Below are 17,770 nucleotides of genomic sequence, written 5' to 3' on the forward strand. Positions count from 1 at the left end.
TTTCAGGTAGCACTGGTTTCACTATGTAGTTCTCACTGTCTGAGGGTAAATCTAATCCTATATTAAGCTACATCCTATGGCAAGTTCATTAAAAACAAACAAAAAATTTGGCATAAAAGAAACAATTGTATTCAGATAACAAAAGCTCCTGAGATAAACACAGGCTTAAGTCAATTCCTAAAGACAGAGAGTTCAACACATTGCTATTGAGGGCTGATCTTTTATTAGATATTGACTTGATTCTGTTTTCTTTGGCTTGCTCTAGATGCTATCTTTGGTCTTGGAATGTAAGTGCAACCACCCAAGTTCAGCTATGACAGCAGAACTGCAGCCAGTACCTAGGAGACATGACATACCAGAGTAGTGCTGTGCTCCACGGCAAGCTGGGAAGTAGGCAGCAAGCATCTCACACTGCAGCGTGACACATGCCTAGTACGACACAGTCTGGAGAAACAGCTACTCCTGCCTCATGATTTTAAGTGACAGGAGTCTGATGATGCATGGATATAGTGTTACAGGCCCTTCACCAAATGCAACAGACTGAGTTTAGGCATGAATGAACAGTTCCCTCTATGCCCTTCCACCTTCCAGGTTTCAGGACAATTTCATCAGTATACCTGGTGGAATTCAGGAATACCTAATCCACCTGATATGATCCCACAATATATAAAATCATTACTATCTGCCTTTTTAAAAAAACTCAATCAGTACCTCATTACTGCTGTGAAGCAGTCTGAACAGGATCATAGAAATATCTGTTTTACTTACATGCTGTTAGTCATTACTGCTTTTTGTAAGAAGGTAAGCATGGTATTGCAGAAGTCAGCAATGAAATTATATCAGCCTTGAAATACTTTTTTCTTGAGAATTACAATGTGAAGTCTTATATAGAAGCTAAATGATAATGTTAGAGACCAGAAGAATAATCCCAGAACATCCTTTACTGCCATTAATACCAGGAACCTTGTTCAGTAATCTAGTGGCAAATTCTGGTCAACTCCTTCACTGCACCTGACCCTTATGATAAGCATTGCCCTCTGTACATGCAACGCTAATTCCTCAACGCTCCCAAACCAACGCACTCAAACACAGTCAGACCTGTTAACATTGATGAACCTGCAACAACTCAGGACATACTTCTCTTTTAGAAATGACTGCATGGTAACCAATAATAAACCAAAACCTATTTGTTATAACAACTCACCAAAAAAAATTAAAATCACAAAGTATATTAACTATTAAAATTAATTCAGCCTTTGGTTTCAGAGAGACACTACTCTGGCTTTACTCCTTTAATTTCTTCTGACTTCTCGTCCCTTTAAAGGCTGGGGAGGCCGGTAGTTTCTCAGCAAGCAGCAGGCGACCTCATCCTCAGCAGTGCTCAGGAGGCTGCGGAATTTGGCCAGCTGCAATCAAAAGAGACATAAGGATCATGCTCATACTAATGAAAAAGCATTTAGTAAATATTAAGATCCTTGTCACCTTTCTTCTGTCAGGAAGAATGGAACTGTGTTTTTGTATGGCCTGTGGGGAATGGCTGTTCCACCATTTCTGTTCTTGCAAATGAAACATGGTGACTACCAAGAAAAGCTCCCAAAAGACGTGTTACAATGAAACTGTGCATAAGGATTATCTGTTGCCTATATTCACATTTTGTCTTCCATAATCTGATCCAAACCAGGACTTAAAATATTTTTAGTTTGATTTTTTAGTTTGGAGATGCTGGAATGTTTCCTGCCAAAAATTAGATTTCTTATGTGCACCTGTGTACATCTTCTTGTTCAAAGAGAACATTCACAATTAACCTGGAATAGTAGGTGTGGTGCTATATAAACCTTCTGTAATTAGCACTTTTGATATATTAAACATGTACTCAAACCACGAGAGATTCCATTTTTTTTCCCTTGTGAAGACACAGAACAAGCAGTTATTCATACCTCAGTATGAGCTCTTTGCTTAAGCTGATCTCAGCAGAAACCCAGATCAGAACTCCATGTCTAAACCTTGGGAAATCTGAGTCTGACTTCTGACCTGAAGTTCAGTATTTTGTCTAACTTCCAATATCTCCAGTATTTACTATTTCATATACCACTTTACCTCCCTTCTACATTACCAAAGGTGGGACAGCACAAAAATCATTCCATTATAAAAGAATATTTAGTTGTATGGCGCATAGCATCTTAATTGCATAAAGACCAAAAAAGGTCCACGCTACCTTACTTCCCAAATGCTGTGGTACAAAAATCTTAAAGTTTACAGCGTGCCCAGAGTATTAATAACATATTGCAGGTGACGTACTTATCAACATTCAGTATTAGAAGCTATAATCTGAGGTACTTCAGTCTCCAGTGGGAAAAACTCTTTATACTAAGATGATCAACCCACTGGGTGTCACTGTTGCAACATTAGTATATAGCATGAAGCTTAATTTAGCAAGAGGTGTAAGTAGACTCTTTTATGTGGTATCATACTTTTCCTAAGATAACCTAACATAAAAACCAACTTATTATAATTGTATTTGCTTTTCATTATTCTAGTAAACTCACCAAATTTTACACATCTGGAATGCAAGAAGAAATTTACAATTGATCTGACAAATAAAACTGCCAGAGAAGAGGTTTGAGCAGGACACGCAAATAATCTAATTGAGTGGAATTCCAGGATTTCTAAGTGTCACCAAAACCCTTTTTTTTTGTAACTTCCTTGTGGGTTATTTTTGATTGTTAATTTTTAGAGTATGCATATTCTTTTTGAAAAATGGATAATAAATAGCTGTTAGGCAAACAAAGGCAACAAGAAGTCAGGATAAATTTGACAGACACATTTTGTCCTTTGAAAATCTGACAAGGTATGCAATGCCAAGGTCTGCAAAAAAAATATATTTTTGGGTGGCATTTAAAATTTCGAGTCTTACAAAAGCAACATTTCTATAGCAGTGAAAAATCAAAAACTACCTGTTCAGAACAAACACTTATGGGCTCTCTCAGAACGATCCAGATGACACTCTCCAGAAGAGGTGGAACAGTGAGAGAGCCAAAGTAAGTCCAGTAGTCCAGGGACTTGGGAAGCAGACAGCTAGGATTGAAGTTTGTGAATAGTGCTCTTTTACCCTGGAAAGAAAAAAACAAAACAAAACAAAACAAAACAAAAAAACTAAACAAACCTCATGGTGGTTCTATATTATATATATTTAGAAAACTATTTTTTTGCACTAAATTAAAAAAAAATAGCAATATTATTTAAAAGCAAGAGGCGAAGATAAATCATGCCAAAGGAGGCAGGACTTGTTCCACTATGAAGTGGGCTGACAACATCCTGGATGATCACAGCAATGAGCCAGCACACTTCTGATGAGGTCTTACCTCTGTGAGAGCTTTGCTGCCAGCAAGGACGCCATCAAAGGCATCATGTTAGCACAGGCTCCCCATAGTTACATATGGCCATGGGATGGAGGTTGCAGGGAGAGGCGAGATGGCAGACTTATGGGGCTGGCGGAGGAACCCAGCAGGTCCCTTGTCCTGCCACCTGCTCCCCTCTCTGTTCATTCCCCCCTGGCCCACAGGTTACTACTTCTCCCTGTTCAGGCTACCAGGCTAGAGATGCCTGTACAAAATGTGATGCTGTGAGTCTAGCTGATTTCTCTCACACAAACAATAACTTATTTCTCACCCTGTAACTCAGCAAAACAAGGGAGGAAACCTTTCCCTCATATTTTTCACCACTTTCCATAAAGTATGTTCTTCCCTGTTACTATTCTCATAGCAACAGATTTGTCAGAGATTCAGTGCTGTGACCAATTAGCCTTTTCTTATGATCTCTTATTGTGTAAAAATTATTCTTTATCTGCTCAGTTTTCAACTTTACCTAACAAGAATGCTCCTAAAGTATCCCAAATCAGAGTTAGATATGGATAGCTGTGAAACCAAGGACTAGAGAACATGAAGGTGAAGGGAGTAGGAGCCAGGTTACAAAAAAACCCAAAACAACAAAAGCAACCACCAGTATTAGTATTCTTTTAGAAGCATTCATTCACCTTGATTCTGATGGTGTCCAAGCGGTCAGTAATCTTCTTCAGCTGAGGGTTGCATTCACCAATCTGTTAGCATGAGGGAAAAAATAATACTTGAGCTCCACAGAAAAACAGCAAAAAATAAATAATCAAAATGCAAATGCATAAAGCAACTGTTTTATGTAACGGTTATTTAAGTGACTGTGAGATCTGATGTATTTTGTGAGTACGAGCCTGTGACAAGCTGGTCCTTAAAAACAGTACTAGTCATAAAGAAGATCCACTTCCTTGCTGATGGTATTTATCCTGGCTACTTGTGGTAATTATTTCAGCTACAAAAGACCCACAGACTTTACACTGGAGGTGAATAAAAGTGATTTATTTTTCATGTTTTATATGCAAGATGTTAAAAGTTGCAGGCTTACATCTGAAAATTAAATTGCTTAAAATGGTGAAAACATCTTTCTTGTGTATCCCAAGCAGAATTTGTGTGCTAGGAAATCCAATTAAACTTTCCTTCAGTCATTACAATGTAAATTGGAAAGACAGAATTACTGAAGCAGTTCTTTGGAACTGCTGCATGTAATGGCTCACTGACTGTGCCAGTGCCAGCACCAGCACTAGCTGTGCTTGGGAAGCTGTGTCGGCCAGGCAGAAACTATAGACTTGACCAAAGCTCTATGATTTGTCAAGAATTGGGTGAATTATCCATCTGTTTTTTCGTACAGAAGTCAATGAAGTGGTTGCAAGAGTTTAATTTCATCTTAGAACAGGTACAGAAGGCAAACAGGTATATAACAAACAGAAGGAAATTCTCCAGTTTCTGGTTTTGGGGTTTTTTTTGTTATTATTTTTCAGAAGAAACTACAAGCTCAGAAACAAACTGTTAAAGAAGCATTCAAACCAAATCAGATTGCCCTCCTAAAGAAATCTGTTTGTCAAGTATAAGTTACTGGGATCCATATAGGGGCAGCTGGATTAAGCTCCACATCTTATGTTGTACAGGAGTGAAGACTAGGCAAACAGAAGAGCCTCACTGTCTTGAAAATCTATTAATCTGATATTTTTTCTTCAAGGGAAAGTAAACAGTACGAAGGAAACAGTATAATTTAATGCCTTTATAAAACAAGTATGTCTTTAGCAATAATGATACCAGCCATCACCATTATCCCTTTGGGCTCACAATGAAGATTCATAAGCAGGGCTGCGGTATTTTTGTCTCACCTTCAGAAATACAGCCATGACTGCTAATCCATCTGACTGACGAGCTGCCTCAACAAAACTGGAATACTTTTCTGCGTTCCAGTGGACCACATGAAGCTGAAAAGCAAGAGACAGACAGCATCAACTCCCGCTGAACTCAAATAATCACAAATTAATACTACAGCCTTACTGGTTTTGATACTTTGCTTCACTTTTTTGTATTCAGAGCCATTCAGCTTTCTAAATGCAATTATTTTTTGAAATTGGTAAACATATAGTTCATGCAAATGGCAAAAAGCCATTTCCAGTGGGATTATTAAAAATTTAGCAGCAATCAACACACTACAGTGCCTGGCAAACTGCCGTTGGGTCCCCAGATTTTGAACAGAGAAGCTAAAACAAGATATCCCATGGTTATATAACTAAAGATTTTAAATCCATTTTTAGTACAGCTGATTTTTAAAAGTGATTGAAAATCATGAGAATGTTATTAGTGGCTCCTCTTTTTTCCTTAATCAGCTAGAAAACGGGCAGAGGAACACACATTAAACTCGTACTGACCCCTTTCCCTTGTTTAGTTTAAGCTGGACAGCAGAATTCCATTTTTTTTTACTTTCCAAATGTCATTTTCTGTGATTACCAGTAGTTAGGCACTTACAAGCAGCTTGATTATCTCAGGTTTGAGCATTTGGGAGCATTTTGAACACGAATTATTCTGGAACAGTGGTAGTTGCTTAAGCAGCTTAAAGACACCACCTAGTCAGGTGGGGAAAGGAAAGGCCCATGGTGTCTACCCCCCTACCACCTCAGTCCCTTCTGCTAGGCCAGGTTTCCTAAATCCTGGCCATGCTCTGCAGTGGAAGCTTATGGATCCTGGGAAGCACCAGGACATCCCAGCCTTGAGCAACAGTCTCACTGCCAAACAAGAGAGCACAAGTACTCACACAGCACTTAAGACTAAGTACTTCACAAACATTAATTACTCTCCAAAGCCCTCACTGGCTTAGTAAATCTTACTACCCATCATTTTTAGATAAGGAAAGAGAGGGTCAGACACAGGGCATGGGATTGGCTTTTCTAAAATTGGTGACCATCTTTTCAGACTTTGAACTTTACTCAAGTGCTGAAAAGCAGCTCCGCTGAATGATTTAAACTGGGATGAAAGCCTGAAAAAAAAGCCTTCCTTTTGGAATACAGCACTTCAAGACCTCTATAGAAAGAGCAATTTAGGAAAGCTAGAACTTGCTTTAAAGGCTTTCTATAAGAAGCAACATAGATGTGTGGTTGAAACAGGCATCTAGGAGTGTGAAGATTTTAACTCTCAATCTCTGCCTAACCTTAATGTGTTTTAATTTTCCATATCTGTAAAACAAATCCTTGGTGTTACAGGGTATAATTAATGCTTGTTAAGCACTTGTGCTGAAACATTACTTCCAGAAAGTAAGGAATCCCACCGAAATCAATAATAATATGTGTATGCTCATGAAGAAACACATGCTGGCTCACAGCTTCAGAGATCCGTGAAGGAAAGTTGCTGAAAATATTATAAATTAAACCCAGAGGAGAACACAGTCCACTAAACCATTTTCAGATGCATTACTATCGTGGAGCTCATAGCACCTGCGCCACTCACTATTGTAAGTTCACAAAAGCTACATTGAACAATGTGCAAACAATTACATTTTTATATACACAAAAAGGAAACAGATACTCTGCTGTCAGAATTGACTTTTATTACGGATTAAAAAAAAAAAAAAAAAAACAAAAAAAAAACCAAACCATCAAAAAAGAACAACAAGCAGAATTCCCACAACTAAATAAAGCCCACTCTCACTCCCTCATAGCTTTGCCACCACCACCCCAAACCAACCCCCCCCCAAAACCAAAAACCCCCAAACAAACTGAGCTTTGAAACACTTTTGGGTACAGCCCCATTCTCAATGGCTTGTGACTTCTCTTTAAGGAATATATGCCGTCTTACCACCGCTCTGTCACTGCAGCTTCTGAAGAGACCTTGATCAGATCATATGTTGTCACAAAGAATGGAGCCATGGATCTCTTTTGCTTCCCGGTGGGCTTAGAGGGCTGAACTTTGCAGTCTTCTTTACCTGTACACTAATTCTTTCTGCGACTCAGTTGATGCTTTTTCTTGAAATCTTACACATCTTCCTCTTGAAAGTGAGCACTGAAACCATCTTCATGTCTCCTTCTGATGTATTTTATTTTGTTTGAACAGTGCTCAGAAGCCTTGATCTTAGTTCTGGGTTTCTTATCCCAAAGCCAAAGGGACATCTAGAGAGCTTCTTGTGGAGGGTTACCCAACCAACAGGTAACAGACAGGTTTTTAGACTGGCTAGAAATTCTGAGATATTTTCTCCTTCCATTTGGTTTCTTAGATGGGAAACATATATATTTTTTCTCAGCTAGAGATTTGGTTTTGGTACTTAATGGGTTTTAAAGGACCTCTATTAATTCTTTATATTCCATCCCACCTGGTTCCTGTGGAAAACATAAGCCTTTAAACACTGCAAATGTCACTTTTCCCCATTAGTGTTAGAAAACTGATTTTTTTTTTTCAGATCACTATGTCTTATAGCATTTCCAGCAAAATCTGATCACATTACTGTGCATACATTTATTTTTTTCTTCTTTAGTATTATGTCTTTTATTTTTCCATTAACACTTATTTTTAAACTCTTTACTTCTTTTTAACCCCAGAACACTCTTCACTGTCTGAACTATGTATTGTTAAAGATCCCAGTCTCATCAAAATACTCCATGTTACTTCCATTTGCAAAGAGGAATCAGATACAGAATACTTTTTACTGTAGGCTATTCAAACACACTGAAGGAGACAGGGCAGGAGCAAATTCTCCATGCCAGGGCAGACAGTGCATTTCTCCCTGGGGTATGCTGCCTCCACTGAAACGCAGTACCTCCACAGACAGTAGACACCCCACAGATCTTAAGATGTAGTTCTCAAAGCCATAACCATCACATTGCTAAATGAACCGCAAAACACAACACTCCCAAGTCTGGCATAAACTTTACTCTGCACTGGCCCCAAATCAAATCATTCTGTGGTTTGTAACTGAAGCTGACTTTGAAAACATTCTCCAAGGAAGACGCAGTGAAAGACAAAGTTTAAAATAACTCTGGAACATTAAATCTTGCTCTTATCAAGCTTTTGTCTTCTGTACTCCTTTTTTAATCCTCTCCAAAGCTTTCAAATAGGTTCTCCTTTGAGAAAGGACCAACATGCAACACTTCAGGAAGACCTCTTGTCTTTTGATAAAATGGGGAGGAGAGTGAAAAGCAGGAAGAGGAAGGGCAACATTATTCTTATAATGGAAAACTAGTCACAAGCTTAGAGGTACAGGTGACTCCAGGTAAAGCCTTACCTCTGCTGCGTACTTCATCCCATCCACCGTGTGCTCGGAGCCAGCTTCATCGCTGGACCCCCAATGGAAGTGGATCTGGCGCAGCCTGTAGGTCCCGCTGAGCGGCCCCCCGGTCAGCACTGGAAACCCAAGCAGAGGAAAAGGCTTCACTGCAGGAACAGGAGCTGCTACCCACATCGTCTAACCTCACACCAAACTTCAGTCTTTGGGCAGTCCCCTACTTTTTCTCAAAAGCTGTCTCAGATGGCTTCCCATTTCTTTGAAGTACTACAGAAACCCTCACTTGTCTGGGATATTACTTTCAAAATTGTATTTATGTGTAGATTAGTGGATTATGGCCCAATAAAAGGTATGTTGTTACCAGCAGGTTTGTCTTGCTATGGTCTGGATATTTCTCAGAAGGTGGGAAACATTTCTATTTTGCAAGTGGTTTCCTCTCTTGAATATATTTAAAATAATAATTGAGAAATTAAGCTAAAAATATAGGTTTTACAAAAAAAGGGGAGGATAAGAAAACATAATGTGAACAGACTTTCTTCTCTTTTTTTGAAATTTGGAGGAAAGTAGGTGGAGCTTAAAAAATTTTCAAGGCTCTTTCCTTCATTTGCAACTAGATCCAGTTACATCAGATTGAAATCTGAGAAAAAGAAGCATTAACATAAATAAAATGAAGCCAACGCTATATATCTGCATTGTACAACTGCAATATTACTGACACTTAATTAGCCATTTATTTCAACTTAATGTACATATGGGTGGGCTTTTCATTGTTTTGTTTTTGCAGGTGCTCATCTTTTGCTAATAAGAGTTGGAACCAAACCATCTCTGCACAGAGACTTGAATGTGAATCACATTCAGAAAGATTTCTTATTCACCGCTAAACAAATCACCCCACTCTCCCGGCTCCGTATCTGCTCCGAGGGTTTGGGAATTAGTCAGGGCTGGTTTACTGGCTCATTATAGAGATTTTAAGAGGAAGGGATGGGAGCTTTAACCAGATGGTTTCTAAATTAAGAGCACTTGGGAGGACAATTGTGATTTTTTTTCTCTTTTCTAGGTTTAGTCCAAAACCTAAACTTTGTTAGGAACAAAATCCCACCAAATAAAGGTAAAAGAAGAATTTCTTAAGTTGCCTATCTGCTAACAGAAGTAGCCTGGCTAATGAAAAGGAACTGGAACTGTTTATCTGTGTGGATATTTGACCTCCTTAAAACTTTGACTGAAAAACATGCTTTTACAGAGCCTATAAACCTAATGAACAAAAGGGATGGGGAAGTGGCACTCCTAAAACATTATCCTTTTTTCAAGGACTGAAAACCTGGACGCAAACGATCCTAGAAATGTGTAAAGATCACTGTTCTAACTGGCTGAGGGAAAACAATTCTGTAGACATGCATCAGCATTCAATGAAATACTTCTGCTGGAAATTGTGGAAAATGGCCTGACGATGTATTTGTGCCACATCATACGGTGATGGTAAAACCCTTCAATTCCAGCAGTAATTAAGGAAGAGGTTAGTCAGAAGCTATTTAAGGCAGCTATCAGTATCTCCAAGTTTGAAAAGAGATGGAAGTAGAGGTCTTTGAAACATCAGCAGCCCAGTTTCAGAGAATGGAGCTAATGTGGTACCAAAGAGGATAAGCAGCCCAGTTTCAGTGTTGGCCAAAATGAAGAAATCCTTCATATGGAAGTCAGTTAATAATGTATTAAAATATACTAATGTATTTAGTACCAATTAATTTGATTTTTTTTTTTCATGAAACCAACATATAGCAGGAGTGCTTACTTCACAAGGGTGCCCCAGAGGCCAAATTTTGGCTCTAGAAAATTCAATATTTTTTTATCAATGACCTGAAAGAAAACAAAAACATTACTGATAAAGTTTGTCAGTGACAAATATTAGGGAAAATAGTGAATAGCTCAGTTTACGGATACAGAAGGATTTGAATTCTTTGATAAGTAAGGCACGATAATGGCCAAAATGTAAAGCCATGTATGTGGACTGAAGAATCTAGTCCATACATAGATGACACAGAGTCTCCTGGAGGAGACTGGGGATTACATTTGTTAATTATCTGATCAACATCTGTCAGTGCTTTGCCATGACATGAACTATATCCTTGGAGATATGGCCTCAGGAAAGCAGTAAGAAGAGGATCACATTACCACTGCTTTGGTACCACTGTAAGCCCACAGAAATAGTATGTTCAGGCCCTGTCACTTCATGGATGGAGTTAGAAAATGGAAGAGGTTCTTGATGTATTCATATTGATATTTAATACTTAAAAAAAAAAAAAAAGGAAAATGAGTTTAAAGGCTGAATTGATCTAACTCACACCAGAGGTTAAGTGTGATTTTGATTTTTTTAATTGTGAGGGTAATTAGCAATTAGAACAACTTACCAAATGCTGTGGTAGGTTCGTCATCGCTGGAAATTTTGAAATCAAGATTGTATGTTTTTCTAAGAGATGTGCTTTAGTTCACCCACGCCTACTAGGCTTGAAGCAGAGATTAATTCTGGGAAGTCCCGTAGCATCTGACACACACGAGGTCAGACCAGATCAGTGACGGTCAGCTGATGGCTTTCAGGCAACATCCAATGTTGCTTGTATCGACAGGAAAATTAAGAATTAAACTAAGACTGTCCAGGAAAGATGCTGTCTCCATCTATGTCTTTCCCTCTTGCCGCTATAAGCTAACAGGTCCTCAGGACTAATGGACAGGGTGATCACAAATTAGTCCTCCTCTGGCTTTGATGCTTGTGAAAGCATCACATGGGCTTGGATCCTCAGCTAAGCCTCACACAACCACAAGAGGATTTTATTTCTTGAAGAATCTGCATTCCTACAGTTTTAAGGAGAGGTGTCCTAGCTTGCCTACCATCCAAGAGAACGTTTTAAAGATGAAGGCACTAACATTACAAAGACTAGGCTAAACCAGAGAACTTCTAAATAAGAATTACTGCTTGTGAAAAGGGAGGCTGCATACTCCTAGGAAAGACTGAGACAATAATACTTTTCAGAAAAGAAAAGGGATCACTTGGGATATATTTCATTTGTTGTGTATTGGCTCTTTCCTGACACAAGAAGTCCAGGTATGGATTGTAAAAAGGGAAAAAATATCTAACCAAACCTGCAGCTAAAGTCAGGTAAGAGACTTGAGCGATTCGGTTGGAATGAACCTGTAATGAGACACAAAGGATTCATCTGCAGTAAGAGAGAGCAGCATTTGAAAAATTGTACATAACACGGTTCAAACAGGGGGGCTGGCACCATCTAGCTGGCTGGGGTGGATCAAGCCATCCCTGTGAAAAGGGAATCCTAGCATTTTCTGAGAAACGCAACCTCAAACTCGTGTCCAAGTATGTTCCCACATTGTGTCATGCTGAAAGACAGGGAAAAATGGAATCTCTCATCCAGAGGAGCAAAGTCTTACTGTTTATGAGCAGTTCATGCCCAGCAGTGAGACATACCCAGACTGCATGTACTCTATTCAGGAAACGGTGGAAGAAGACATGGTGCAACAGGAAAGGAACAAACCTGATTTGTTGACGGTATCATCAAACTCAACGCTGGTGGAGTGCCCATTGTTAAGGATGATTTTAGCAGAAGCCGGATCGTAATTGGGATTTAGAGGACGGAGAGAGGGATCATATTTGGTTTCCTCAGTTTTGATGTCGATGGGTGACTGACGGTCTCCATTAGCGACAGGAAAAACCTCCTTCCAGTGGGCAGGGCCTGCAATGCATTGGAGGAGAAGTCTAAATTGATGGCATTGCCCTGCTTCAAATGAAAGAAGACTCTGCTTGAATTGTTCTTGTTCGAATCTTTTAAATTCAAGAAGGGTGCACCAGAAAAACACAGATTAAAATGTTCAGCTATTTTTGCTGCACCACATTGCAACAGCAAATCACAGGACTGCTTTTGATCTACTTTGCATGGCATATCTAACTGTATTTGGCCTTTGAAGAAGGCCACATGCATTAGGTAGATATTTAATTATTATTAGTTAAGTTAATAATAAATATATAAGTTAATTAATTATTATTAGTTAAGACTCAACTATGCACAAGACATATCCAACAAATGCTCATTCAAATCAAGCATCCTGTATCCAACAGGCACTGTGCCCCAATAAATTTTTGACATGCCATTTTCCGCCTAATAACATGTCTCATTGTGTCTTTAAGGATTACCTCTTATCTATCCCAAATCCCTGCTTTAAGGGGGTTTTTATACTTTAGTAATTGGCTGCAAAAGAACCTGAGAATACATCTTCTACTATGATGTATGCTGAATGAGATGGGGAGATGTCAAGGAAATAAAAAGTCTGAGTGCATGGACTCTCCTGGGGCCCGATGGCAGTGCCTGCAACCTAAGCATCGCTGCAGATCTGATCACCTCCTCCCCACCCATCAACCCTGCAAACCAGATGTCACAACACAAGAGAGAGTTTCACCCTCTAACCATAAAGTCTAGGCACACACATCATACACACACACTAGTATAGTGTTGACAAAATCAGCAAAGAACAAGAACACTCAAGACAGCGGTGTCTGCACAAGGTTTGGATTTCTACCACCTCCTGATGATAAATGAGAGTAGATCTTCCAGACACAGACTTGCATCACCATTAACCAGAGTTAGCTAGAAATTAAAACACTAAAGAAGCTGTTAATCAGTATCAGTGATCTCGAGTTAACCTTCCTTTCTCCATGCAAGCTAAGACAAAAGTCAGCTGAAAAGCATTGTCTCTGTAAATCAACAATATGGATATGAGAAAATGGCAGACTGCATTCTAAAATAGTAAGAGAAGCTTCATTGATCGGATATGTGAGGTGTCTGTTCTTATCCACTAAACATCAGAGAGTCCTCATTAATCATAGAGTCATAGAATGGTTTTGGTTGGAAGGGACCTTGAAGATCATCCAGTTCCAACCCCCCTGCCATGGGCAGGGACACATTAAAAATCTGTCGTTATCTCAACTCACGAAGTTCCACTTTTTTTCCTATCCCTCCCCATTTTACCGGGAGGGGAGTGGGAGGGGGGAGGCGGTGTTGCGACCACGTGGTGGTGGTGGTCCTGACACCGAGACAAACCATTACCCCTTGTCCTCTCACTACACTCCCTGATAAAGAGTGCCTTTCCATCTCTCCTGTAGCCCCCTTCAGGTACTGGAAGGCTGCTATAATGTCTCCCTGCAGCCTTCTCTTCTCCAGGCTGAACAAACCCAACTGTCTCACCCTGTCCTCATATGGGAGGTACTCCAGCCCTCTGATCATCTTCAGGGCCCTCCTCTGGACCCACTCCAACAGATCCATGTCCTTCTTTCGTTGGGGGCCCCAGAGCTGAACACAGTACTCCAGGTGGGATCTGAATATATGTGCCATTGTTGAACCACATATTAATAATAAACAATGCAGAAGGAGGCCACAGAAGAAAAATATATAGGAACAATAAGTTGCTTGGGGAATATGTTCTATAAGGTAAAGACAGCAAACAAGGTTTAAGATGGAAAAGGCAGTAAAATGGAAAAAGGAAAAGGGAAAAGGGAGAAGTCTGCAGGGCTAATGATCTTTCAATATTATACAGAGCATAGCACTTGTTTTTCCTCCAGGCTTATCACGGGTAAGGAGCATCATCAACTAAGAGAGACTGGATATAAGAAAAACTCAAATATGAGCATCAGAATCTGATCTTGTAAAATCTGCATCACTGGAAATCTCATAACTCCCTATACTGAAGGTAACCGATATCAGTCTAAAAATCTTCCTGTTGGTTTGGGTCTTTCTGGATGGCTTAGCACTTAAATAATGACAAAAAAGGATTAAAATGTATTACACAGTGATTAATAGCCTAACATCAAAAGTTGTGAGATAGTTTTCTCTCCTTGACTTCAGCAGAAGTGAACATAGCTCAGAAACTCACAGGTGCTAAAATAACCCAAGCACCCCAGCAGTAAATCAGGGAGGGAAGCGTCCCACAGTGCCGTGGGGAAGCTGCTTGCGCAGACACCTGGGCAGAACCTGACTCTCCTCTGAGCAGCACTGAAAAATGGAAGAGGGACGGAGCAGCTTGTAAAGACCAGCCTAAGACTTAAACTTCAGGCAGAACAAAGGCAAGGGCCTTCAGTCTTGAGTTTTTTAAGAAGTCCTTTTGTTAATGACTTCATTAACTAAACTCATTAAGCAAACCACTTCTAAGGCAGAAGATAAAAATCCTACTGTTCTGAAATATAAAGCTGTTTAAACTTAATTCTTTTCACTTCACAAATGGTCATCAAAGGTATTAAATACTTTAATTACATACAGCTTAGCATATGATGCAATGTTGATTGTGTTTAGATCCTAGTACCTTGTAGTCAGAGATGCAATGTACAGTTTATTAGTTGAAGAAGAACCACTCCATCATTTATACCTAACTAACTGCTGTGACTTAGGATGCTTAGAAAAAGCTTATTACTACTTAATTTTAATGCTTAGGACACTCCTAAGCTGAGGAAAGGCAAAATATAAGCACCTAACAGCAGTGCTTTTTTATCCAGCTGGAGTCAAAGGTGATGAGTGTCATCAAAAGGCTAAACTAACTTCAAGCAAGCCTAGCGGAGACATCACAGAACACAGTTCAGTGGCAGTGAGCCTCTATTCTTGCATAAACAGAGTAGGTACATAAAAGTGAATTCTTTTTTGGACAGTTTGCTATTAGATGCAGAAAGTTTACTAGTTTGCTATAGCCTGACCTTTGCAGGATCACATCTTCATTTATTCCTAAAGAGGATCCACTGCCCAGTTTATCATACACAAAATGTTTAAATTTATGAAGTTAGGTTTGCAAGTAATTTAGTTGTACATTCGGTTACAGTAAGATTAGCTCTAATAAAAAAAAAAACTCATTAAAAAATTTAGTGTACAAAATGAAGTGCTGTTTTTTAAAGCAGACATCAAAATAATGTAACTCTTCTCAGGGAGAAAAAAAATAAGGAATTCACATCCATTTTATTTATAAAACACCTCAATGTTTTAGTTGTAACTAGACCAAGGCACATTTTTGCAGTAAAACACAACGCATGTAAGTAATTTCCATATATTTTATTAAACAAATAGTAAACTGACGGCAATTGATTCTTGATTTGTCTTTTAACTAAGTCAATACCCCCGTTAACTGAGGGGACTGTTTCTGTGAAGGGGCGAGAACATTCCCCTCTTCACAGGAACGCTGAGCACCTAAGAAAAGCATTCAGGATGCCACACTGAAACCTGTTTTCAAGATCTCAGTATTACACCGCCATACATAAGCACCATCAAAAGTGTGAGGCAGGAACAGTGGCAAGAAAGCAAAGGCCAAGGTTTGCATAGGAATAAAATAATACCTCTTTGCATTTCAGAAATATGTGCATCAAAGCAAGGGAGAATGTTTAGTTCTGTGTATACCAGTCAGACTGTGTCCTTACACATAGATATATATGCAGACATGTATGTGCAATATTTGACAGTTTACTTTATGCACAGAATGATTTGTGTTGTGATTATTACTGCTAAGGGGCAAATGAATTTTCCTCCAGTTCGTAAAAACAGTGCTTTTATCCCTGCAAGTAACAAATGCAGAACTCAGAGTGAATCTCTCTTCAGGATGTCAACTTTAACACATGACTGCACCAAATTTAACTAATTTCACTTTGTTGCCACCTCCTTAGTTGCAAAAGCTAATCTTAGTCTCAAGGAAACTATTCAGGGCCATGCAGGGCAATAAAATTTTTCAGGAATCAGAGCAATCTCCTGCATTTGCTGTTCAGCAAAACAAGAAACAAGCAAAACCAATAAAATAAACGCATAAAAAGAGACAAAGTTGAGAAATAAAACTGATGCTAGAGAAGAGCAGTGAAGTGTTGGATATCCACACCTCTCTCCTTTAGTCTCCTGGGAGAGGCGCGGGAAAGGGGATGGACTGATGAGGAGCTACCCACCTCAGCTGCTGGGGGCTCCAAGAAAGGAGGAGAGCAAGAAAGTCAAACTCCACCCTAAATACGTTATCAGCCAGTAAACAGAGTCCTATAGGAGAAATGGGGCCTCAAGCAAGGTCCAAGGCCACTCCGATAGAAATTCTGGTGCCCTCCCCTTCCTCGAAGTTGAGAATAGCAAAGGAGGAGGAACAGCATAAGGGAGGGAAAGTGGGCTTCTTATCTGGACAGTGCAGGTGACGTCCATAGCACTCTTGGAAAACATATGGAGAAACAAATTTGAAAAACAAGACCCATTTACGTCTTCAGGGGAGGGGTAGAGTAGACTGCACAACAGCAGATAACACGCCTAACCACTGCAACATCACTGCGACCCACCACCACACAGTTTTTCAGGAAAAGTATATCCATCCAGAAAAGATTCAACAAAAGGACCAGGAAGGAAAGGTAGTACTTGTGCAAACAGTATTCCAACCTCCAATTAATAATATAAATGAAGCATACTCCTATAGGCACTAGTATATGCAAACATATAGCTTTCTCCCTTTACTGTCATGGTGTTTTACTTCTCTGTGTATTATAATGGACAACATAAGTTATTCCACTTACTTTATCAAAGCTGAGTCTCCAGTTTACAAAAGCACTTTCATTTCTACTTGCACGACTCGTGAGGCAGCCTGCACACAGGAGCAGTGTTTGCATGACTTACAATGCAAAACAGAGGAAAGTCTTTAAGTGTGCTGATGAGCACATCTTGGGACTTCAAAGACTGACAAGATTAAGGAAACCGTGAAACAACTAAAATCCAAAAGCATCTCCTCTTAGGTGCGTAGTTACACATTCAAATGACGGATTATAGTACCCAGTATTTCCCACCGTGTAACAGAAGGAGAACACAGCCGGAGCCAGAGGGGCACTGCCGATGCAGTAGCTCTGATCAGTGTGACCGTCTAATAAACACTCCCTACGTGCACGCAACTGATTAACGAGACGCACAAACACAGCCCCTACAGGGAACGAGTCAGACCCATTTTTCCAACTCAGCGCCAACCCCCGACCCGACTGCGGCGGCGATGCTGCCCGCACGGATACACCTCTCTCAGCAGCCAGCCTTGCCTTATGCCGAGACAAAAACCTGCTCGCTCTCAGGTTGCAAAGCCTCGACAGCATTTCCGCTAATTCAGCTTTCTCATGGGCCCG

The 17,770-nt window shown here is 39.8% G+C and overlaps 1 protein-coding gene across 1 annotated transcript; it reads right to left on the reverse strand.

The window, feature by feature from the left end:
• Positions 1-1,292: 1,292 nt before the first annotated feature.
• LOC104463211 (carbonic anhydrase 13-like) lies at positions 1,293-17,740 on the reverse strand. The gene is made up of 7 exons (XM_010075442.1): positions 17,433-17,740; positions 12,153-12,439; positions 8,614-8,732; positions 5,234-5,329; positions 4,034-4,096; positions 2,955-3,110; positions 1,293-1,406 (listed from the first exon to the last, which is right to left on the reverse strand). Exons 1-7 carry the CDS (start codon positions 17,738-17,740, stop codon positions 1,293-1,295), a joined length of 1,143 nt encoding a protein of 380 aa, XP_010073744.1.
• Positions 17,741-17,770: the final 30 nt, after the last annotated feature.

This window comes from Pterocles gutturalis, unplaced genomic scaffold (assembly GCF_000699245.1).
Source record: "Pterocles gutturalis isolate BGI_N339 unplaced genomic scaffold, ASM69924v1 scaffold25602, whole genome shotgun sequence".
Lineage (NCBI taxonomy): Eukaryota > Metazoa > Chordata > Aves > Pterocliformes > Pteroclidae > Pterocles > Pterocles gutturalis.

Excerpts from the sequence above, each read along its gene's own strand:
- LOC104463211 (XM_010075442.1), bottom strand. The coding sequence starts at position 17,740 with ATGCTGTCGAGGCTTTGCAACCTGAGAGCGAGCAGGTTTTTGTCTCGG. Across the intron at positions 5,330-8,613 it reads GGATGAAGTACGCAGCAGAG|CTTCATGTGGTCCACTGGAA; the intron begins GTAAGGCTTTAC and ends CTTGCTTTTCAG. Across the intron at positions 1,407-2,954 it reads TAAGTGTTTGTTCTGAACAG|CTGGCCAAATTCCGCAGCCT; the intron begins GTAGTTTTTGAT and ends TTTTGATTGCAG.